General features: G+C 40.7%; 2 protein-coding genes across 11 annotated transcripts in view; one reads left to right on the top strand and one right to left on the bottom strand.

Annotated features, from left to right (window-relative positions):
- Positions 1-6,528, top strand: part of b3gat1a (beta-1,3-glucuronyltransferase 1 (glucuronosyltransferase P) a) — a 61,891-nt gene extending 55,363 nt beyond the window's left edge. For all 6 annotated transcript variants that reach the window (XM_028419207.1, XM_028419208.1, XM_028419209.1 and 3 more), the window contains 3 exons: positions 1,290-1,586; positions 3,579-3,685; positions 3,937-6,528. In XM_028419207.1, coding sequence (XP_028275008.1) covers positions 1,290-1,586; positions 3,579-3,665 — 384 coding nt within the window. In that variant the 3' untranslated portion in view covers positions 3,666-3,685; positions 3,937-6,528. The remainder of the gene's footprint in view (positions 1-1,289; positions 1,587-3,578; positions 3,686-3,936) is intronic.
- Positions 6,529-6,994: 466 nt separating this feature from the next.
- LOC114444546 (beta-galactosidase-1-like protein 2) lies at positions 6,995-24,216 on the bottom strand. 5 transcript variants are annotated; one of them, XM_028419200.1, is made up of 20 exons: positions 24,148-24,216; positions 23,991-24,068; positions 21,750-21,932; positions 21,577-21,645; positions 21,079-21,174; positions 20,523-20,631; positions 19,751-19,843; positions 19,517-19,598; positions 18,948-19,012; positions 18,528-18,612; positions 16,309-16,452; positions 15,398-15,478; positions 13,688-13,794; positions 12,101-12,247; positions 11,917-11,988; positions 11,509-11,587; positions 11,265-11,352; positions 9,602-9,716; positions 8,451-8,567; positions 6,995-7,883 (listed from the first exon to the last, which is right to left on the bottom strand). In XM_028419200.1, the coding sequence occupies exons 2-20, from the start codon at positions 23,993-23,995 to the stop codon at positions 7,797-7,799; spliced, it is 1,824 nt and encodes a 607-aa protein (XP_028275001.1). In that variant the 5' UTR covers positions 23,996-24,068; positions 24,148-24,216; the 3' UTR covers positions 6,995-7,796. The 5 variants fall into 5 exon arrangements, with proteins under 5 accessions (XP_028275001.1, XP_028275002.1, XP_028275000.1 ...); XM_028419201.1 differs by adding an exon at positions 22,020-22,251 and having other exon boundaries at positions 23,991-24,212; XM_028419199.1 differs by having other exon boundaries at positions 23,991-24,212.
- Positions 24,217-24,279: the final 63 nt, after the last annotated feature.

A 24,279-nucleotide genomic window follows, 5' to 3' on the forward strand; every position in this document is an offset into this window, starting at 1 on the left:
CATTTCCACATTTCTAGTGTAGATAGGAAAGTGACAACCCTCTTTTTGAAACTCCTTGCAAAGAGCCTGATTTATTGTTTGCATTCATTTCAAGTCATATCTGCGAGGTTAGCATGCAGGTGACATCTGTGCTCTGTGATGGCTGGATTTACTTGTGGCCTGGCAACATTTGAGAGCAGTCTCCTCTGCCTCTGAGAGAAGTTTCTGAGAACTAAGCTGAGGCGTTGATGTAGGAAGCTGAGGATGGCTAAGCACGTGGAACACAGAACAGACAGAATAAGAGTGTGATGAGAGATGGTGCTGGCTGGAAAAAAAGGCAGAAAATGTAAATGATACCATCATACACATGCATATAAGCACTCAAAAGCACTCTTTTAATATTAACACCCGAAGCTCATTAAGATAGAACATCCTGCCAAATCTTATCTGGGTGACTCGCACAGTCCCTAAAGCTCAAATCCACAGATTCCCATAAGCCCCCAGGCTGCTTCAAGCTGTTCAAACTGATCACCTGACCTGACCATCAGATCGCACAGCAGCTCTAGCACAGCGGCTCTGCATGAGATTTGCACAGAATGCATGCAGTAAAAAGCATGTAGCAAAGCTTGCATGTGGATAAAGATGTTTTCTACAGAGGCATGCTTTTTGTGCATTCAAACACTTCATCTTACAGACACACATGCTGGATACTGTCCACCACCATTATTTCTGCAGGTTGAGTTTGATTAAATGACTGTGCTGTTCTAAACCTTCCTCTTCCCTCATTATAAAAACGTACCTTTTATGACTGCAGCAGCTCGTGCTAGAATAGCAAAGACTCGCTGAGCAGCAGACAAAGGAGAGGGCGGCAAAATCGTTTGATGCTGGAAGATTAAAGCACAAAAAAAATGTGGTGCTCTATACCTTAAAGAATCTTTTCAGCCAACTAGAGCCACTTGCTCTAATGGCTTGGCTCCTTCAAACTCTCTCAGTGCTGTCTGCATTTACTCCCTTTAAAGATGGTTGAGCCTAATTATCTCATTGTAGGGCAGCTGTTGAACATTGTGTGTGATCTGCCTTCATCTAACATTGTGTCAGCTGCACAGGGCACAATGACTTGGTCAATATTCGCCATCTTTCAGAATGAATAATAGCAGCAGCACTAAGAACCCTCCTGTCCAAGCTCTGCTGTAATGCTGACGGCTGATGCTCAAATACTGTGTCTCACTGTCATGTACGCTTTTTCAGATGACTAATTTGCTCTCACCTCTCTCCTCCTCCTTTTCTTTTCTCGACTCTCCTCTGACTAGATGAGATCGACTCGGAAAGTTTCAGTGTGGCCCGTGGCCTTTGTGGGAGGTTTGCGGTATGAGTCCCCCAAGGTCAATGCAGCAGGAAAAGTCTACGGCTGGAAGACGGTGTTTGACCCTCACCGGCCCTTTGCCATCGACATGGCTGGCTTTGCAATCAACCTGAGGCTCATCCTGTTCAAGCCACAGGCGTATTTTAAGCTTCGTGGGGTGAAAGGAGGCTACCAGGAGAGTAGTTTGCTCCGGGAACTTGTCACACTCAATGACCTGGAACCTAAAGCAGCTAATTGCACTAAGGTAATTTCATTTTTTTTTTTGTTTTTACTGATGTTAAGCTGCTTAACTTAAGCGGTTTGTAGCCAAGAGTGTGACTAACCTGCATAACATACTGTATAAAATCTGTCTGGAGCATAAGAACAGCCTAACCTACATACAGTATTTGACTGGAACATAAAAAGGTCTGAACCATCCTCAAAAAAGAAAGTGGACAGAAAACACCTGGCTAAATATTCTTGCTGTTTAATGAGATGTAATAGTCCATTTTTTAGCTTTCTGTTGACAATACACTGTCATATTGATGCAGGAAACAGTGTTACTCATAAACATAACATAACAAGGGTGAACAAGAGTGTGATATCCAATAAATAAAGACAGGTTACAGAAACTATTTCTGACCATTGAAAGGCAGTGTGAATCATTAAAGAAAACATTCACCTTCCTTACTGCTTATTAACTTTTGGAGCATTTGCTTTGTTTCTAGTTTTTCTGCTAGAACTTGGCTAAGCAGCTGTGGCCTGTAGCTTCATATTTATAATACACAATAGATCATGGTATTCTCAGTGAGAATGCAAATAATCAAATTTCTCAAAACATTGAACTGCTCCTTCAATACAAAGCATTGAACTTGAAGTGAACTGGTGTTTTGTTAGCACATATCAGATTGAGGCCAGATCACTTTTCGATGCTTAAACCCACCTGAGCTACACCTGAGTGACCGCTCTTCATTATAAAATGGGTGAGAAAATATCACAATATTCTAATGGTCAGAATTTCAATTAGGTCAACATTTGTTGCCTGGAAACATGGACATTATTGATTAAGATTCACATACTTCCCACATCCACTCTTCCTCACATCCTCACATATAGTTAAGTGAAAAGCGTGAGGGCGGCAGTGGCAGAGGCAGCAACAGCGTTCTCCATACCCACTTCACCATTCCTACTCACGGCCGTTGGTCTGGGTCACTTCACTAAGCCTCTCTCTGGGCAAAGAGGAGTCAGCCAGAGGGCTTTAGCAGGCAATATCCACACCGCAGCCACCCTTACACACAAAGAACTGGAGACAGAAAGAGGGGAAAGGAAGGGAGAGAGAGATACTTTCAGCCAGGTTTTTGTCCTGCGCTCCCTCTGCCATTCAAAGGGCTAAATGAAAAGAGGGGATTCAGGGAATGGCAGAGGGAGCGGAATTGGAGTTAGTGGGGGAACAAACAGAGAGGCAGGGACGTCACACTGATTACAGATGAGAGCAGGGACAGACGGAAGGGCAGGAGAAAAAGAGGAAGGAAAAAAAATGGAGAGTCGTGCACGGGCATTTCTCTTCCTTATAATCTACCACTTCAGATGCGTGCGTGACTATTAACCTCCCTCCTTTACACCTGTGCAAAGTGGGAGTGGGCTCCTGGCACAGCTCAAACACACCATATGCATAATTCATGAAGGCTGTGCGGCAAGATGAAAGGACTGAGGTTTCCAGCACGGCGGAGAGAAGGGAAAATGAGCCTAGCACTTTTCCCCCCTCCTCATTCCCTTTGCTATCCTTTTACTGGATGTCTGTCCGGCCCTCTTGGGCCAAAACAAGCCAATGTGAAGGTTTGATAGTACACACAGAAGAACTTCCTGAAGACCTGTAGTGCAACCTCAAAGCTGATTCCTACGGCTGCAACACATTGTGAGTTGGCAGCCATTTAAAGGTAGCCATTATTTCATGGTCAGGAGAGTACTTTACACAGGCCAAGCTGAGAGGGCTCTGTCATATTTGTAGGATAACACTCTCCTGCAGTCCCTCTTCACTCCATTCTAATACAGGGTTCACGCTCAAGTAGCTCTTTACACATAGATGGGCCCCTTGGTGGTGTATGTACCGCTGGAGCTATGAGCGGAATTGAATGTTTTGAAGAACATGAGGTGGAGTGGGAGCTGACAGGGAGAGTACACTGAATGAGTGCACTAAGGGGAACAGCATGTTACTAATGTTGCTGTTGTTTGTGTCTCCATGCTGTTTTCTCACCAGATACTCGTTTGGCACACAAGAACAGAGAAGCCTGTCCTTGTAAATGAGGGGAAGAAAGGATTCACAGACCCCAATGTGGAGATCTGAATGGTCTTCCTCTGAAGATGGTAAATTATTTTGTATTAAAATGCTAAACTGGCCAGGGGGAAATGGAAATGCATTAGACAACAAAAGAGCAGGTGTTCCTTATATTTCCTAATAAATTGAACAGTTATTTCTAATGTCCTTTGGTTAGGGCACAATTACAGCAGCTGTTGTCCATTATTAAATGTCACCAAGGAAATAAAAATGTTGAATGAACTTAAATTAAGCTATAGTGCTCCTTCTCAGCTTAAAATCTTAATCCTCTCACCTGCAGGTAGCTGGCCCTGGACCTGCGACAGCAGAAAATGGTTGAGTTTCTTCATAAGTGCAACCAGTGCTCATGTCTTAATCTTCAGAAATAAATATGAGCGGGGGACCTTTTAAATGGGATTTAATCCTCTTGACTGAATCTGACATTTTTAAAATATGGACCAAAAACAGAATAAATGTGTTGTACTTAAAGCACAGATTTGTCAGGTCTACCACTGAAACGCAGAGGAGACGACAAGAAAGACGGCCTCACAGGCTGCACCTTAGCTGTACAATGGCCCCATGAGGACAACCTAACAAGGGACAGCACAACATGAAAATCATACAGCCAGCGGATTCAACCAAACAAGCAGGTTAAAAACAAACAAACAAACAAACAATACCCTTCACCTCAAATAAAAAAAAAGTGAAAGGGTCTGGATCTGCACATCAGAGGAATTCCTTTTGGATTTAAGGACATCATCATCAGCCTGGATAAAAACACGGCTTCAAGGACACGGACGTCTCATGAGGATTTTCCTTTGAGCAAACACAGCAAGAGAAGGAATGTTCGTTTGATAACTAAGAAATGTTTGCTTTAATTTAATTTAACTGGTTTAGGCATTTTACAAACTTGCTAGATCAATACTACTGACTCTGACTTGCATTTATTCTTGGGTTATCATTGTCCATTTTATAGCGTCATTATAACTCTGCCCATACACTTGAAGAGAGACTCCTGTTTGAAATGTACCCGTCGCGGGCTTTGGAGCAGAAATGTAGGTCTAGACATGGAAATCCTAACACTCTTCTTAGCACTTAAACGTACATACATACGTACACAAATACTCCTTTAAGGGAACAATCAGGTCTGATGACACAAATGCATTGTAAGTAATGTATTTATATGTGAAGAGAAAAGAAGACATCTCCCCGACTCCGTCCTCAGAATGACACACACACACACTACAGTAGGTCCAACACAAAGAAAAGAGAAATAGCACAGTTCATTTTGTTCATCACAGAAGAACTTGAAATCAAATAACTAACCTTACACTCTCCTGTGTTCATGTAAATTTTGTCATATTTCACAATGCGTTTAAATGTCCCCTCGTCTATGCACACTTGTATGCACTGGGTACACAGAGTCAGCTGTGTGTAACTGTAAAGGATGAAGCACCATCAGAGTCTGAGAATGTGGTTTTACAAAGTTTGTCAGTGTCTCTAAAAAAAAAAATACACTTAATATGAAGGAGAAACAGCCCCAAATACTACCATATAAAATCAGATAAAACATGCAACTCTAAAAAGTCAGCAGCTAAAGATAAGCACAAATAAATCTTATTTTTGCTAACGATTTGAAGTAGTGTTGTAGATGAACTACTAGTCGCTGCACCTTTTACAGCAGGCCTCAGCACCAGTGATGCTGTACAGCTGAACACTTTAACAAAGTTATTCTCTGCCTCATATAACAGGATCTCTCCTCTGCTTGGTAAATCATCCATCTAATACACAGCGGTGACTCTTATCTAACACTGACCGGCAAAAGTAGCTGGAGATAATTCAAACACTGAGCCTCTGTACTGTTGCCAGATTATCTCTGCACACAGACACACACACACGGACTCCCAAATATGCCGTTGTACTATGCGAACTTACAAAGACGATACTGTATTCTATGAAGCTCATCAGCCAGAGAGGCTGTGTTATTACATATTTCGCTGGAAAATGATAAGATACACACTCAGACAATGGCTGTGTCCTATCTCCCATCACACTGGCTGTTTTTCATTGACTGCATGATATCACACCGCACAGCCACGGAGATCACCAGCTATTCCCCACCATTATTTATTCAAAATTAAATTTAATATATTTATTTATATATTTATTTCAAGTGTGGATGTGCAATTGAACCATAGCAGCCATTCAAGTTCCGGCTGCTCTTCAAAACCGCATGCGTGCACACACCGTGTAGATCAAAAAGGTTAGTGCTCAGCAATGAATGAATTTTACCAGAGTTGTGGAAAAACACCAGTGTATTCATGAAAAGACGATCCTTTAAAAGGCAGTGTAGTCTGTTTTAAACTTGTTGTACATCACTTTCTTACCAAATGAAAGGAAATCCCTGCTCTCATCATGTAAATGTTGCTTTTGTGAAGACGCAGGCCAACAGAGGTCTTGTGGTGTACAGACCAGCATGTGGTTGGATTGGTTAAATAAGATTCTGTGATGTTACTCTCTGTGGTGTGTCCTGAAGCAGCAGAACAAACTCAAAGGGCTTCACCCTCATGGTGACGTTACAACTTGGCCCTACATTTAGTTTAATTTTTTATTTGTTATTTCAACAGACAACACATCGAGCAATATCTCTATCTCTATCTATACAGTTAACATCCACTTTAGCCCTTACTGTCAGTTGATGAGTGTTACCCCCTCTGAGGGCTTCTCTAAGGCACAATACACTTTACACAAGTCCTCCCTTTTTCCTCATCTCCACTGTCATCTTCCAGCCTCATGTGATTCACATTTTATGCATGTGACTCTTACGGTTGTTTATTTGCCACAGCGATTCTGTCTCAGAGAAAGTTGTTAGTTGAATCAAGAGAAATAAATACCTGAGAAGAACCTCAGCTGGCCCTGTGTGTTGTATCTACTCTGCATGTGTTCCTGTCCTGAGACAGCGTCACATTCACAGGCTAAATTCCTACACATTTTCAGGACAAATCATAGTGATTCAATTTCAAAAACAGTTTCCAGAAGATTGTGACTGAAGGTTCCTCCATCTCTAGCATTGTGTATTTATTGTGTCTGTGGAAACAATTCATCAGACTTCCTCTGTGTAACTCAGAAATGTTTAGATAAGCTATATTTTGGTGGTTATTAGTGATGCTATGCATTTTCTTTCAAACTAATTTGATTGCAGATTTGTGGATTTGCTGGAGGCAAAAGGCACAGAGCTGTTTTGTAGGCTGTCTCATGTAGAAGTGTGTGTTTGCCTAGCTTTTGAAGATGTCAGTCTCACTTTTGCTTGACACTCACACAGAGGCACATTTTTGGCTGCAAAGCCATAAAAACCCAGCTTGTGTGATCAATTTATTTATAGAAACAGGGACAAAGCCTAGACACAAACATTCTTTCATACTTTTGCATTCATGGTTATTTCAACATCAGATTCAAGACTTTTTAATACTCCATAAGAACCTGAATCAGAAAAAAACATGATGTTTTTGCTCCCTCAAACAGCCTGTACGACCAACTCCAGCTCCACACGACAAAATAAACAAACTCATGCCAGTTCATATGTCCTAATCATAACTGTGAGCAAAGCTATTTATTAAAAGGAAACAAATGAGGTGGAATCCAGAGATAACACACAGAAGATGACTTTCCAAATACTGTTTGTGCTCTTGGCCTCCTCCTTCACAGCAGATCATCACAAGCTGAATGTTAATAGCCACCAGAGTTTATGATACATAGAACACAAGCTTCCTTAGCCTTGGTTACTGCACAGAGGTCAGGCCTCTAACATTTACATGTTAGAGTAACTTGAAGCCTTCTAAAGCGTTTATTGTAATCAAGATCATTTTCCTTAACAGTCTCCACTTATGCAGTGTTTGACAGAACTGGTAGAAAAATGAATAAAAAGTATTTAACAAAATATCATTAATACCGTCAGTAACAAGAAAAAAAACACAGTAAGGGAGTTCATTACACTGCTGCTGATTGGTGTCATGTTTAGTGACATGTGCCACTGTTAAGTGCTGCTGGTCACGGTGGGGTGTTGGTGCCTGTGTGTTCGCGCAGTTCATGGCATCTGTCTCAGTCGTGTCCTCTTACACCACACTCCTATCATCCTCCTCTCCCCCCTCTCACCTCTTGTCCTCACTGGACATCAACTGTCATGCCATAGTCAGGGCTGCTGGCGAACTGGATTTTACCATCTGTTTCCTGTTCTTCAAACACTATGACCTGTGACAAAGCAAAAAAAAAAAAAAAAGAATACCAGCTAGTGAAGGCCGTGAAAGGACAGTGAGAGCGGGTGGTGGATGAGTGCTAATGTCAATGTATGCAAACTTCCAGTGAGGTAAAGTAGGAAAAGGCCAGAATAGGGCACACAGATACAGCAGAGCTAGTTTGTGGCCGTTTCCAGAAATTTAGAAACATCGACAAAGCGAGGGAGTGATGGCTATTGAATCTGCATGCATGCAACTTCTAACCTGAGGTTTTATATTTGCCGTATTAAGGGAGGTAGCGGTGGATTATTGGAACAAAATATAAAAGGGTACTTTGAGACTGTGTAAGGTCAAACTTGTCAAGGCACACATATATCTACACTCGGTTGCAGTTTCAAGGACAACTTGAGATATTTTCATCCTAAAATGTCATGTACTAATATTTGAGCTGCAGATTCCTGCAAGTTAATCTACATAGAATTTAATAAATCTGAATGTGGTTATGTATAAATACATGCTAAGTAAAGGATTCAACATTCACAGTACTCCAGTTGAGGCTCTCTAAATGAGTTTGACATGGTACCTGGTTGGCTCCTCTGTGAAGCCAGGGCCCTGGGACATAGAGGGTTTGCTGAGGACCAATGGACCAGTAGCGTCCCAAATTCTTCCCATTGATAAACACAACACCTTTACTCCAGCCCTGTGAATACACAGCAGGTTATTGAACACAGTGCTGATAGTGTGAAAACAACCACAGAGACACAGTTAGAGGGACACTTGAAACAGACACAGTGAATCGATAATAGCATTATGCATAACTCCATATAACCAGATGTGTTTCTGTAAAGATACTTGAAGATATGCTCCAATCTTACTAGCAGGTTAAAGGGATGATATTATTGTATATTCCTATCCAATGAACAATAGGAGACTTTAAACGCAGCTCAAAGAGCTATTTCTCTGGAGGGTTTGCACATGTGTATTAAATATGCATTAAAGACTAATTCAGTCCTTTATGATGCTAAAAGTCAACTCTAGTGCCTTTGTTCTATCTGACGGAGGTGTGACATTGAGACATGCACATATATCAATATTACATACCTTTCAAACTAGACTCGTATAGTATATATACTGAACATGTAGAGGAAAGAAAGTGTTTCTGCAAAACATTATGATGCCACAGTGTAGTAACTTTGACCTTTTGGTTTGAAAACAAAAACTCAATATTTTATCTTATTAGACATTTAAAATTAAAATGTGATGTTTGTTATGGCCAAAAAACTAGCGACCTATGACCACCAAAACGAATCAGTTTATTCTTGACTCTATAGCTGTGCCTCTAAAAGGATCAGTATGAATACTGTAATGGGCATTAAATTGGATGGCCTCTGCATCTGACATAACACAATGAAGTATGCTGCAGGAAAAATCTCACAAGCTGTCTCACAGAATTACCACAGTAGTTGCTGAATGGAGGAACAATAAGGTATCAAGATACAACCAAGACAAAAAAAGTACATACACATCATACTGTGTAGTAATTGGGGCTTTTAAGTATCTAAATGATTAGAGAGTGATTTCTGTTATCTAGAGTAGGTTAAACTGTCACTGAATTTATGGTCTAGTCTGTAAAGCTTTTCAAAAAATGTCCAAGAAGTTTCAAAGTTATGCCAGTTTTTGAGGCTTGCAGTGCTGCTGATCTGGACTGGAAGCTCTGCTGGCAGTCCTACTCACTGAGAGCTTGATGAATGTGTCCTTAGGATAGCTGTCCACATGGAGCTTGGCCTGGAAAAACCCAGGGAAGGAGGGCCGCTGGCGCATACTCATCCAGTGGCCTGAACTCTCAAGTCTGAAAGGGAAGAATAAAAAGTACAGCTATAACAAGTGTTTTGGTAGATTGTGCTGCAAATTTGGCATAAAAAAATCTCTTTTTCTCGACTGAGGGGGGCCTCTGTCAGTCAGCAGTTATTCACATCCTACATGTTACTTTAATATGTCAAGCCTAAAGTTTGCAAGTGAATGGCAGAGAAAATATTCAGATTATATTTTGCCTCCAAGTTAATTCAAATGGTTGCCTTGGTATTAATTTGTAGCTTTCATTTATACAGATCTTAAGTGGCCTGACAATGACTGTGGATGCTCTCTAACAAAGCAGACAAGACAAGTGACCCTGATGTTTATCTGTAGAAAAAAAAAATTCAGGCTGAATGGATGAAAGGCAACAGTGCTAATGACAACAGCAATCTATGGAATGTCTTAAAATCTTGGAAACATGGAAACATCATCATGTAAAATTACCTTTTAATGCTTGAGTGCTGTGCTGTCATGTATACTGTAGAAATTACCAGACATAATGACTATAATGGGATTATGGAATGGGTGACACATTAAAAGTCCTCCACCATGTTTAAATTGATGCGACACACATTTAGCTTCTAAGATAGTCCTTGGCATCAAACAAATGTAAATCGCTCATTGTATACTGCACTGCTGTCTGTGCCTCTGGTTTTAAAGGAGAAAATGAGGCAGCAGTTCCTTTCTCCAGAGGTGGTCTCTGTTGTTTCTGGTAAATACAGTGATTATCTATTGGCTGAAAGTCTAATTAAATCGGTAAGTAAGGAACAGTTTGTTAAGAACAGGAGCTGAAATGTGACCTGTGGAGTTAATCCACTTCTCCACTAGGACTGTAAACACTACATAAGACTTACAGCACAAAGCTGCACTCACTGTGGCATCTTATGCTGTCAATGTGGGGGCTAGCTAGTTAGCAACGCCAACTTCAGTAATATCCATGCAACACATAACACAGATGATTTTGACATATTAGCTGTTGCTTTCGTCACATTTTCTTTTTATGCATCCAAACACAGTAAAATGGATAAACTGACTGAGTCCTTGAAATGGAAATGGAACATTCATTGACTCACATTACTTTGAAAAGCAACATTCAAGATGTCAGAAACATGCTGCTGACTGAAAGCAAGAATAAATTACACATTAACCTCCCTTTTGTATGAAGTTACTTATTATTGTGTCCACTTAAGATGCTGCATTATACCTACATGCAGAAGAAACCATTCTACAAGTAGAGCCTGCTGTATTATGAACCTTGTCTTGTGGTAAAAACACCAAGAAAAAAATAATTGATCCTCTGTCGTTTTGAGCTTCTCACACATTCGTATTATCAAGTCTATGTGGCTTATATATTTTATGATATTTGACAGGAGACCCTGGATTAGAGGGGCATGTTTTGGTTTCTGAATTTTGCCACAGTGTTCCCAGTGTAACTGTGTTGGGCAGGGTGATAATCAGCAGGGCTGAATCAGAGGCAGGCAGGTGTAATGACAGAGAAACACAAACATGAGGGAGAACTGGATAATAATTGAAAGACACAAACCTGTTTACAAAGCCAGGCTTCATATCCAGACTATGAATAATGAAGTCTCGGAGGAGGTGCTGGTTCAACTGAATATCTCCAACAAGACCTGAAAGGAGAGTCAAAGCTGCTATCAGTTTCTTTGCGGATCTTAAGACACTGTTAATTAGAATCTTTCAAGGTCCCTAATGAAAACAGATCTTTTAGTTAGACCAGTGCTAACTGGAACATCTACGAATCCATCAGTGTGTGGAACTGTTTGTACCTTTGCGCTGCTCATCCAAGGTTTTCCCATAATTCACTCTTCCACAGTTCTCCACCAGTAAACTCAGAGTTCTTTTTCCCTTCAGAGTGAAAAAACATAAAACATGAAAAACAGCAACATTTGATACTCAGCGGAAAGAATCCACACACAAAAAAACAAAGGAGGCAGAAAGCTGGTATGATTTTTGCCATTGATCAAGGCTGCTCTGTGTGTGTGAGACTGACGTCGTCTACTTAAATTTGCTAAGGTAAGCAGCAACCATTCTGTCAAAAAGGGTTAGGGAAGAAAAAACATCTGTCATCATCCCTGAACGTCACATGCAGCGTGTTGTTAAATATTAACAACGTCATCCTTTTTGAAACAGCAGACTAAACTACACACAAAAGAGCACACAAGCTCAAAGGGTACCTTTCCATCAGGGAGTGCCAGTTTTTGCACCTTATAGTCCAAAACACCTACAAACTGTTTGTCCACAAAAACCTAGAAAAAAAGAAACAGGAAAGCTGAACTGGCAATAAAATATTTCAGAGAAAGTTCTCACAAAAAAAAGTTTAAAGGTTCGAGTGTGGGTGCGTTATGTTGCTGCCCTCACCAGTGCTCTGTCTCTGATGTTGTTTTTTGAGTTTAGGGTTCCTCCACTGTTGATTGCGGTCTCATAGAGTGTGTAGCCGTATGACTGACCGTTGTTGTTGTTGACTGGAAGATTCTCCATGTTCACCGGCAGCTCTGACTTAAATGGCTACAAAATATGTCACAGAAGAGGAAACACATTATCCAATGTATGTCCAAAATTTGAATAAACATGCTGCTTAAGTTCATTTTTTGAATGTTGTGTCTGGTGTTCTTTTATTCTGTAACACTCTCTTGCACAGGAGGTTGTAATATGCACTATTAAGAACTCATGACATGACATAATTAACTACATATCTACAGCCACATATCAAGCAGCCCTCTCTGAAGCCACAGAAGAGAACATGCTCCTTTGAAATGAGGGTGTGTGACTGGTCAGGGACAAAGCAATCGTCATCTCCGAGGGAAGCAAATTATTTCAGTTGAATAATTAATGTTGTGAGTAACTTCCACACACTATATCTGGTTTGATATGAATGTCAATGAGGAGCACAGTGTAAACTGGTGGACCGGTGGCCGTATATGTGAACAACATACAAACCAGTTGTTCTCTTCCTGTTTGGCAAAGGGAAGAGCACTCAGATCTTATTACCACAACAATCTGCTTTACAGTCATAAAGCTGCACGTTGTTGATTACAGTGGTTCCCTGAGCAAATCACTGGTGTAGTTGGAAGAGAGTCTGAGTTTTGCTCAGGGGCACATCAGACTAGTTAGCAACATAAGTCTGTCAGAGCTTCAGGTTTAAAACATCAACTTAGTAAAACAAATGAATAGGCTGCTAGGTGATAGTTAATTCGATAATGGGGGAAAAGGTTGTAAAAAACAGATCATTAAGGTTGAGATTACATAAATTCCCAAAGAAATGAATGGATTTCTGTCTGACTCACATACATGCACACATCAAAATCGACCAGACAGTTTGGTATGTTAACTGCAAAATTTAGACATTAGGGAGATTTACATTCGCTAACGCAACATGTGGCTACTTTCTTTTGGCTAAAGATACAAAAGCTTTTGTAAAATTGGAGCAAATCTTTGGGCTACACATGGATCAAATTAAATGCAGTGCAGAGAAATGAGCAAGACATTCTGATGGCAACACTGTACTGTTATGAACCTGAAAGTGTGGTAAAAATGGCAACAGTGCAAAGTTTGTAATCCACCAGTGTTACTGCATCTCATCTCATCAGTTGCAATTCATCGATCCAACAAGGTAATGAAATCAGTACATTCTTTCATATCTGACACTCCTGTAGCACTGATTCATTCTTTTGTGCCTAGTTTTATTATAAAATATCACTTTACAGTAGTGCAGACAATCACAGACTGCCTATCCACATGATTGACAGCACATTTTCTCAGAGTTTATTTGACTGGCTTGGTTGAAAACCTATTGTATACATGATGTCTTTCTACTATTGTTGTTGTCTATACACAGCCTTGTAGCTTTGCTGCCCTATACAGATTATGACTGTTTTATGAGATGATGTGATTGTTTATTATTTGTGCACCTCAGATTTCGGCACTCTCTGTGCGGCTGTGGCTCACCTTGTCAGCAAAATGCAGACTGTCCCACAGAGACAGATGCTGCTGCATGACAACAGGCTGGTACGCTCTCCTCTCCTGCAGAGGGGGCAGTTCAGGGAGAGGCTGGGCTGGAAAACAAGCAGGAAAAATTAGCATAGATCTCGCTTTGTCTCTCTGTCTTTGTCCTGTATTTACTCGGGGGACCGAGTAAATGCACATGTGTATACATATACAGAACGTCCACGTCTAAAAATGCATGTACGAATCTATGTATTTTAAGCCACAGAAGGGAGTAGGAGATATTTAAAGAAGCCTTAATACTTGCAGAGGAAAAACTACATGTGTACATATCACAGAACAAAGAGAGTACCAGGGCTGTTTGTGAATTTAAATGTAAAGGTATAAAGGTTTGTTATATTTCCTAACCATTCATTGAAACATCCTCAAAACTATTAAAGCCCCATGGACTGTCATATTGTGCTTTTTCCTCTAGGAGGCTCTGTATTTACCAACATATGAATCACTTCATACCAGTCACAAAAGGCTTCTTGGGTAAGCCATTTTTCCTCCACAGCGACATTCAAAACAGTCTCTTAACAACGATTAACAGTGGTTGCCCGTGCCCTCTAACGGCTTTTAAGGGTGTTAAAGCGTGCAGAGACACCAACAGTCCCCCTGGAAAAGTCTTGACAGCATTCCCTTATCACTAAGTGGTAATAGCTGGATCACTTGAGGGATGCTTTGAGGGTAATGGCCAACACCTTCTTCTCAGTAGCTCTTTCTACCACTTAGACGTCAGCGACATTCTTAAAATTTAACAGAAAGAGACATTTATATACAAATTGTAATCCTAACGTGGAGACGATGTGTTGTTATGCTGGAAGTTTCTACATTTTATTTTATTTCTTTTTTTCACAGAAAGATAAAGTGATGATATCAATAGCGAGCTGTGTGCAAGCCCACAGACAGGCTGCTTAGAGTCAGGAGACATCTATAGCTTGCTCAATATTGTATGCTATAAATTTGTTTTTACCATCTCTGACAGCTGTGAAATAAAAAAAACTAAACCTCCCAGCAAATATGTTTATTTTAAGATTCAAGATCCATTAGTGTGAGACCTTTGACAGAACAGCCTGAGTCCATGCCAAGCAATGCGAAAACAACACCGAGGGGTAAAGAGTAACTAACACAAATTTGACAATACAACAATAAAATAATATCAGGATGATCTAATTAAAGAATTGGGTCATGTGTTTGTGGTTGCTGAGTAGAACACAAAGCATTCCCTCGTATCCAGGCCACTGCTCATTCATTGTTCAGCAGACTACAAAACATAAGGATGAATCACGCATAAGCAGCCTTTCAAACTATCTTCAATCATTACGATGCTGGAAAAATTATTATCTAGCTGTGCTGGATTCAGTCCCACATTGCCAGAAGCTAGCCACAAGAACACTGGAGACATCTGCCCCCAACCGCACAACATGTGTCTCACAATAATGTGTAAACAATGAACATGATACTAGGCTCTGCGTGTTATTTTCACAATGGGCAGTAATTAAGGGTTTCACACACATGAAAAAACGCACACCCATATCTAATCCATGCTTGTAATCATATGCAAAGTTACCCTGCTTTAGCCAACAGAGAACAGGTTCTACAAGCACTATTAACTTAAGAGGAAAGTGAGAGGACATGTGGCCCATCTCAGCAACAACACACAACACTCACTGTGGTAGTGGCTGAATAAATTCCTCAGAAGATGGTACTTGGTGGTGTAATCCCCAGCCTCGGATAATGGAGCATCGTAATCTGAAAGATAATGCGTTATCAGAACAGCAGGTTTAGGAGCCAGAGAGAGGCGGGGATGCCTCTTACCGTGGCAGATGCTTTCAGTGTGCTCCCCTATCAAACATCTTGAGACAGCAGCAGCCTGAGACATATTCTGCTTTATCTTGACAGAAAATGGAGCCTTTTTTTTTTAAAGGCGAAAAGGTAAAAGGCATTCAGAGGAATAAACACAGGTATGAGTGCTAAAGGTCAGAGGTGGCCTTGCCTCCTGCTGAGCTGTTTTCAGAATTGTTTTCTTTTCAGAGGAACCAGGTCATTACAATGTTAAGAACCCTAGAGGAGGATAAAAAACCCATTGTAATTTACATTTCCCATGCATTTTATGGGGTAATGTATTCATCTGTGTGTACTGCATATTTACATTTATAACAAGGAGAGGTCAGAGGCTGCTGGGTAGTGGACAGCGCCACCTACAGATTAATATCTCAATCATCATTTATTCTAATACATTTTTTTCAGTGTAACACACAGGGTCGCGCTTGATGATTATATATGCTCATGAATAATGCATATTTTAGCATACTGTGGTGAAGAATAAGTGGGCTTTCATAATTAGAAAAAAAAAAAAAACGAAGAAGTGCCAGTAATTGAGAAAATTGGTCGAGCTATTAAAATGCAGTTTTGTACTGAATCCTTGTGGCAAAAACCTTATTAAATCCCAACCTCTCAACCCTGCATAAGCCAATTTTCCTCCATATTCTTATACAGAATTTTGTTTACTCAAATGTTAGAAATTTCTGGCATGTGTGCAGTACGAGCACAAGAAATAAGAAGGGACTCATTACACATACCATAGCTTGTTACCATGGGTTTAGATGCTGGTACTCCTACGGCCAATGCACCGTTCATGAAGCCAAAATTGGTTCCGCCGTGGAACATGTAAAGGTTGATGGACATGTCCAGCTTGAGTATTTCTGTCACCACAGGTAACATATCTGTCAAAAAAAAGAATGCAAAATAAACAAAGGTAATTAAAGTTTACACAGAAAATAACAAAGGCTACAAATTAAGCCTCACCATTTTTCTATCCAAGTGAAAAAAATCTATTTGACATCAGATTTAACAAGCCAGAGCCACTATTTCAATAATCCTATTGCCCTCAATTCCAATTCAATTGAAGCACAGGCAGACACCAGCCACACCTCCTATTACAGGTCACTGTTATTCATTACAGGGCAATGCTCCCACCCATAAAAAATGGCTTACCTCCTTGCACAAATTAGCTACCTATATTTCACAGTGAACATGGCAGAGAATGCAATTAAGTATTCAAATTGAACTTTAGTAGTGAAATTGGACTGAGTATAATGATTTAAATCAAGGGCACGAACTTCAGTGAATAACAATTGGGCAGGAAGAGTGACAGCACTGGCCTCGACTGGTTTCACGGTGGTGGCGCTAGCTCTGACCAACTGCTGGGCGTACTGCAGTCTGCAGAGCACTGAACTGTCAAGGACACCAATCCCCTCTGAATATTCCAGTGTTCATTTCATTGGTGTGACACTTTCTGCATGGTGAGCCTTTTCGTTTTTGTTTTTTTAACTCCTTCTCACAGAGGAGAAAAAAAAACTTAAAGCAGCAAGACAGCTGGCCCTTTCATTTTCAGAACAGTTTTTGTGAAGATGTGGAGGGCTGCTGGGAATGACAAGAGTAAAAAGAAGGCTTGAGGCTCTGCACTGTTTGAAATAAGATGTTTCTAAGAGTGCTCGAGACGGTGATAGAGGGTGTGAGCCATTAATCTTTACCATTGTGAAAAAAGGTACCATCACTTATGTCATGAATATATATTAGACTAAGAATATCGCCATTGTGATGTACCATGTGAACCATGTGGGACATAGCAATATGTAACCTAGCTCTTTTTTTATACCAACACCCAGGACAAGCTGATCTCACATAAACAGCTCATGGTTTAAAGTATGTGTGTTATCATATAGAAATATAGACGCTCTCATACTACTCTAACCTTCTACAACAATGTCACAACATAGGATTTCTGTCAATATTTTCCAACTCATTGTTATTGTAGAGAACTCTCATGAGTAATTTAATTAGTACTGACAGAATGTTTGGCTCCTCCTTCTAGGACAGAGCAATCATCGTGATATGCTGGTATTAGTACATATTAAATGTATATAGAACATTCAGAATTTTCTGCCTCATTTAGAGCCCTCTCTGTATGATAAACCAGGCTGTACAATCCTGAGGCAGAATTGCATGCCTGAAAAGAAAAGCCTACATTTCTGTACAATAAAACACTTCTTATAAATAACTATATAAAGAAATCTTTAGACCTATGTAGACATCAAGACCCCAATGGCAGAAGAACAACAGAATATAAGTGAAATAATACTTGAAAACACTAGGGCATATGGGTGGATGTAGACATGAATGAAGTGAGAACCACTGAAGCAAAGCTTTGAACAATCCTGTGTGAGGCTGTGTTTGAAAATCTGGCCTCTGATCATCACATTTCCAGAGACAAAGATAAGAGGATGGCACACAGACCCTGGTTTGTGACACTTAGCTCAGAACCTACCATGCATGAAAACTAAAGGAATCTCACAAAGCCTTATAAACAAATAAGAATTGACTACATGCTAAGCTGTGCACTGAGCGGGCTCTGTGCCTGAAGAACTTATCTTACACATCCCGCACAGCAGTGAGTTTGTCCTTACCCTGTCTTTCCCCTGGCACGGAGACTATTTTATTCTCAGCTAAAAAGGTTTGTGTTAAGCCTTTCTTACCCTAAGGCACAGAGGCTCTGTCTGTTTTACATTCTGAGATTTTGTAGTAGCTTGCAGCACAACACCTGTCTCGCTACAGTCTCAAATTAGCCTGTATTATCGACCCATTTTTACAGAAACAAACTGTTTCACCCACAACAAAGAACCCATCAGCAGAACTCCCGTCTCACTCTCGTCAGGGTTCCTGTACGTCTCTAAAAAAAAAAAAAACCTGCATTCCCATCTTATCAGTTTGTTACCTTCAGCAACAATGCTTGCCTTACCCTCAGCTGTGTATACATGATGGAGGCCGCCCCAGAGATCAAACCATCCAGACCAGTACTCCATCACCATCTTAGGTTTCTGAGGCTGCAGGAAGAACAGGCTTTAATGTAATTACATGTTTTTAAAAAATGTATACACCAAGAAAAGCAAAAGATAAAACTGAAAGCTTCTTGTTATGTGAACAGTGGTACAAACCTGAAATACACTGTCTTAGACATAAAAATGATGTTTTTACGATGTCACGGCTCGGCTACACATCAGTTTGTAAAATCATTAAAAGCAACTCAATGCAAACCAGCTCCCACATTTACATCATGAACACAGTTCACACATTCCACAGTCCAAGATACATTTAATAACATGAATCTGAAAGGTAGGTAATTTACTGTAGAATTTCTGCATTAGGGTTTCAGACTCACCTGTATTGCATCCAAATGTGTGAGGTCACTTAGGCTCAGTTTCTGAAAATTGATGGTTTCCAGTGCTTCCAACGAAAAAGCAGAATGTTGAAAAAAACACAAACCACCTGCAGTGTTTATATGGACCTTAGCTGATTGCACAGCTGGACTGAGAAATGCGTACATATTGTGGAAACAAATGAGTATAAACTGCATCAAAATATGTTAATATTGGCAACAGAGGGTTTATTGTAAATTCACTGGTGAATCCTGGCCTGTGATTATATGAATAATTTTAATACAGTGCTAGTTTATGGGAAAATACAATATAACAGCAATAAGGATCAACCTCATAACAGCTTTGTATGCTAATGACTGCATTAAATAAACATGTTCTTCCTGCGTCACAGTAGTTATGCCATTTTATGCTATAACACAGTATCCTCTGTGTCTGCACTTCTAAACTGAAGTTGCATGGCACTGAGCTGCTCTTTGCTTAGTCTACTTGCCACTGTGAATGAAAACAACACATCAAACATCATACTGAATAGTGTGTGTGTGTGTGTACATGTCAGCCTATCTGACAATACCTCCTTTCACTCCTCCAAGCTTTAGCCCTTCCTTGTTGTCTGAGGTCAGGAGCAGCTCTGTGATGCCCCTCGACAATAACGCCTGAAAGAGGGAAAGGGGATTATGGAGGCAAAACAACAAAGTCCTCTCTAAAAATACAACTGTTGATTTTGTGGGTGAGTAAAGGACAGCAGGACGAAGAAAGGTATCATCTACGAGCTACAAATTATTATTCCAGTGGCTGTGTTTCTTACCTCCTTGATGAAATGCATGTACTCTTCATCTTTAGCATAGGAGCCATATTCATTCTCCACTTGAACCGCAATAATTGGGCCACCCTCCGAGTACTGTGCATTAATTAGCAATGAAGAGAGGACACATATAAGGCCTTGGTGCCAGTTCTTGACCATCCCTACTCTTAATACAGCCGAATGATAAAAACACTGTGAAATGGAAATCAGAGTGTTTAATGATGCATGGAGCTGATAAGGAAGGGAAGAAAGCTCAGAGGATGCTAGCTGAACAATTCGAGTGTGTATGGTGACCACTGAAATCACATTGATCACCTCGACTGCATAGTTACTGTTCAGTGTTGCAGGTTGCAGGTTGCAGGTTGCTGTGGGCAGCAGTGGCGCAGCGGTATAGCAGGGTTGTCCCGTAACCGGAAGGTTGGTGGTTCGATCCCAACTCCTCCCTAGTCACTGTTGTGTGTCCTTGGGCAAGACACTTTACCTGCATAGCCTCCAGTGTACTCACGCTCTTTGGCGCTCTTTGCTGGGCTGCCTTGAGCAATTTCCCCATTGTGGGACTAATAAAGGTTTCAATTATTATTATTATTATTAATTGTGCTAAAGAATGCTGACACAGTGATAAGATGTGATTGTTTAAAGAGATGTTTAAACAATCACAAGTGATGGTTATGTAAAAAGTGCCTATGTTGGAATCATATATGCATGGTGACATTTTGCAAAACGATTGTGTGTCATTTCTCCTCATCATAATAAAAGAGTTCAGAGAAAAACCGACCTGAAAAGGAACAACTTTCTTGATGAGCTGATCAAAGAAGGCGTTGACTGCCTTAGTGAACCCCGAGTAGGTTGTTCTCAGTCTCATGTTGTGATCTCGTAGTAGCCAGCTGAAAAGCACACCAAAAATGTCACTCTTAGAGGCTGTTAAAGATGATCGTAACAACCTACGCATGGCTATCATAGAATAAAATTCAGAGCAAGTCATGCTTTGCTGTGTGTCCTGAAAAACACCCCGTTTTGATTATTATCAAATACATATTACCTCAACTTCACATTCCCTGAGGGTAACGCTCCTCCAAAAATACCTACTTGCAGTCTTTTCCTGCCAACAATTATCCGTTTAAGTGTCTGAATCTATTTTGATTGCTGAAGTGAATAAATTCCTTTCCTTTCCTGTCAGAATGAATTAGTTGTAATTCCTCACTAGAAGTCTAGCAGTTAACTCGTATGATGTATACTGCCCTCAGTTTATTTTACAATAATGCATCTCTATCATTTATTATGTTACAAAATAAGGTACTTATCTGTGTGAGTGTTTTTTTGTTTTTTTTTACCTGGGCAGCCCTCCTAAATCCCATTCAGCACAGATGTATGGCCCTGGACGCAAAATCACCCACAGGTCCAACTTGGCTGCAAGGCGAAGGTAGGCTCTAAGACAAAGATGCAGTTAGTTTATTATCAATACAGTCCATTTTAAAGGTTTACCAGTGTTTTCTCAGGACAGATAATCATTCTTTATTTCAGGTCCAGCCAATTTCTGTCTGCAAATGATGAAATATTCCCTTGATTTATTTTCATTTTCTTCCCATTGCGAGATGACATCTGTTTTTAATATATATTCTGCAGTCAGCATAATTGATGGAATAATGCCATCATGATCAATAAATTAACAATCACTGGCACACAGATAATTAATCAAAAACATTTCTAAAGGGTAAATGTACACTTTCTCAGCTGCTTTGCAATACAACAGTGCCACCTGCAGGTGAACACTGAGTCGCAGGTGGCTCCTGTGAATTATGTGAAAGCTCTGCCTCTCCATCAGCCCTTACTCTAAATCCAGCTGATCCTTAAAGTCATAAACCCCCCGCTGTGGCTCATGCAGGTTCCATGGTACATATCTGAAAAAAATACAGTGTTTCAGTAGTAATCAGTTTTGAAACTGTTTTTTGTAAGTCAGTCAAATCTTGCTCTGAAGCAGCCATGAGTCACAGTGGTAGCCTACGTTGTGATAGTATTGAGTCCACAAGCCTTCAACTTTAGCATTCGGTCCTCCCAGTAGGCTCTGGGGACACGAAAGTAATGGATGGATCCTCCCAGGATGCGGAAAGGTTTTCTCTCCAGAGTGAAGTGAGATGAGTCGGCCCTCAGACCCTCCACACGGCTCATTCTTGTTAATTTAGGGCGGCTGTTGAGAAGCAAAATACAATTAACACCTGAAAAAGAACTAGAACTGGATTGACAAGCATGAAGAGTAATGCTGTCACAGACAGACCCCAGACTGTCAGAGTTGGTGCCAGGACATCAGCCACAAAGACTGTGAGCATAGGAACCCCCCCCCAAGGCTGCATGCTCAGTCCACTGCTGTACACCCTCTTCACCTACGACTGTGTCCCCTCCCAGAGTAGCACATCCATCATTAAGTTTGCTGATGACACAACTGTGATCGGGCTGATCACTGGAGGAGATGAGGCAGCCTACAGGCAAGAGGTGGCTCAGCTGGTGACCTGGTGCCAGGAAAATAATCTCTCCTTAAATGCTGAGAAGACTAAGGAGATGATTATTGACGCAAGGAAGTGGAGAGACCAGCACGCCCCACTTTACATCAACGAGGCCCAGGTAGAGAGGGTGAAAACCTTCAAACTCCTCGGTACCCACATCAGTAAGGATCTCACCTGGGTTTACAACATACGGCAGATGATCAAAAAGGCTCAACAGAGACTCTTCTTTCTCAGAAAGCTGAGGAAATTTGGATTACCCTCCAAACTCCTCAGCAATTTCTACAGATGCACAGTGGAGAGCGTACTGACAAACTCCATCACAGTCTGGTATGGGAACTGCACCGTTCAGGACAGGAAGGCTATCCAGCGTGTCATTAAAATGGCACAATTCATCTGTGGAGCAGCCTTCCCACCTCTACAGGACATCTACAATGCCCGGGTCACAAAGAGGGCCCACAACATCATCAAAGACCGCACTCACCCACAGCACACACTGTTCACACTCCTGCCATCAGGTAGATGCTTCAGGAGTGTGAAAGCAAGGACAACATATTGCACATATTTGTTTTTGCATACAATCTGTAACATATTTGCACATTCTAAATGTATGCTTTTAAGCATTTATGTTGAACCACTGCTTCGAAGGTTGCTTTGGTGCGGGAAAACCCACGTGACCAATGACTTCCGAAGCAGTAACTTCTTCGGTCCTCTCAGTGACTCACATGACTGGTTCAAATCACTCGACACTGCTTTGTTTATAAAAATGTTTGAATTACTATCCAGGCATATCCACAAGCTCCTACTGCAATACATACATTTATAGACTCAACTGACCGAAACAAATTAATCAGTCTTAACTAAAAGAAATGTACATCACACACCCTGGTTACTAAAATGAAGCTTTGAATGAATGAACCCATACTCGACACAATTGATGAAGTGGTTCAATACTGCTTCATTGCTTCATTTGGACATCACTATTGCAAAGTAACAATTTCATTGCTCAGTGTAACTGTAAAGTGCTGTGCATTTGACAATAAACTTCTTGAATCTTGAATCTGTACAGAAAGAGGTACAGGTCAGCAGGTTTTCAGGTCTGCATGGACACACAAAGTTGACTGTCAGTCACTTCGCCATGTGGTCATACACTGGATATATATCTGATGAATCAATATATCTATATGAAGCATCAAGATAAGCGAGTCTTACAGATGTTACAAAATCTGAAATAAACAATGGCTTCTGTAAACCATAAGACAAAAAGGTGGCTATTACTGCAGGAATGCCTCTCGTGAGTTATCACCATTTGAATGTAACAGTAAAGTGAAGCCACACCTTTTGGGTAATGGCAGGTGTGGATCCTGCTGCTGCTGCTGATATTAATAATAATCATCATCGTCATCATCATCATTTGTGCTGCATGTAATCAAACAGGTCTTCATATCACACAGCTCCTTTTGGGCTCTAAGACAAATGGCTAGCTTTATAACCGTTAGCCTTACCTTGTAAACTGATAAACAATAATCGCTGCAGCAGTGATGCAGAGCAGGAGGAAATATCTTTGTTTTAGGGACAGACGAACACCAAACACCGACGAGCTTTCCATTGACTACAACAGCACGACTGCAGCGACACGTTCTCCCTCTGCTACGATTCTCTTAAAACACACATCACAGTACGGCCCTCTTCTAAAACATGTACTGTCTGAAGTACAGTCGTGTCTGTTATGTAAACGTCATGCTAACCTCATGCGTGCCTGTCAAAAACTGACATGCTAGCGACGATGAATTTAAGCTGCCACAGAACAGGACTTCCGGGATGAACTGTCGACCAAAAATGAACACAAACATGGTCAATGAAAAGTAAAAGTTACATCTGATCAGCTGTGCTGGATAATATGACCTGTAATGAAGGCAGCGATAGTTGTAGAAGTCTAAAGTCTACCAACACTACTACTTTCCACTCTTAGGGACCATCAGAAAAATACGGTACAAAACAAAAACGAAGAACCTGTCAAACTTTTAGACTGCCAGA

This window comes from Parambassis ranga, chromosome 13, assembly GCF_900634625.1.
Source record: "Parambassis ranga chromosome 13, fParRan2.1, whole genome shotgun sequence".
NCBI classification, from domain to species: domain Eukaryota; kingdom Metazoa; phylum Chordata; class Actinopteri; family Ambassidae; genus Parambassis; species Parambassis ranga.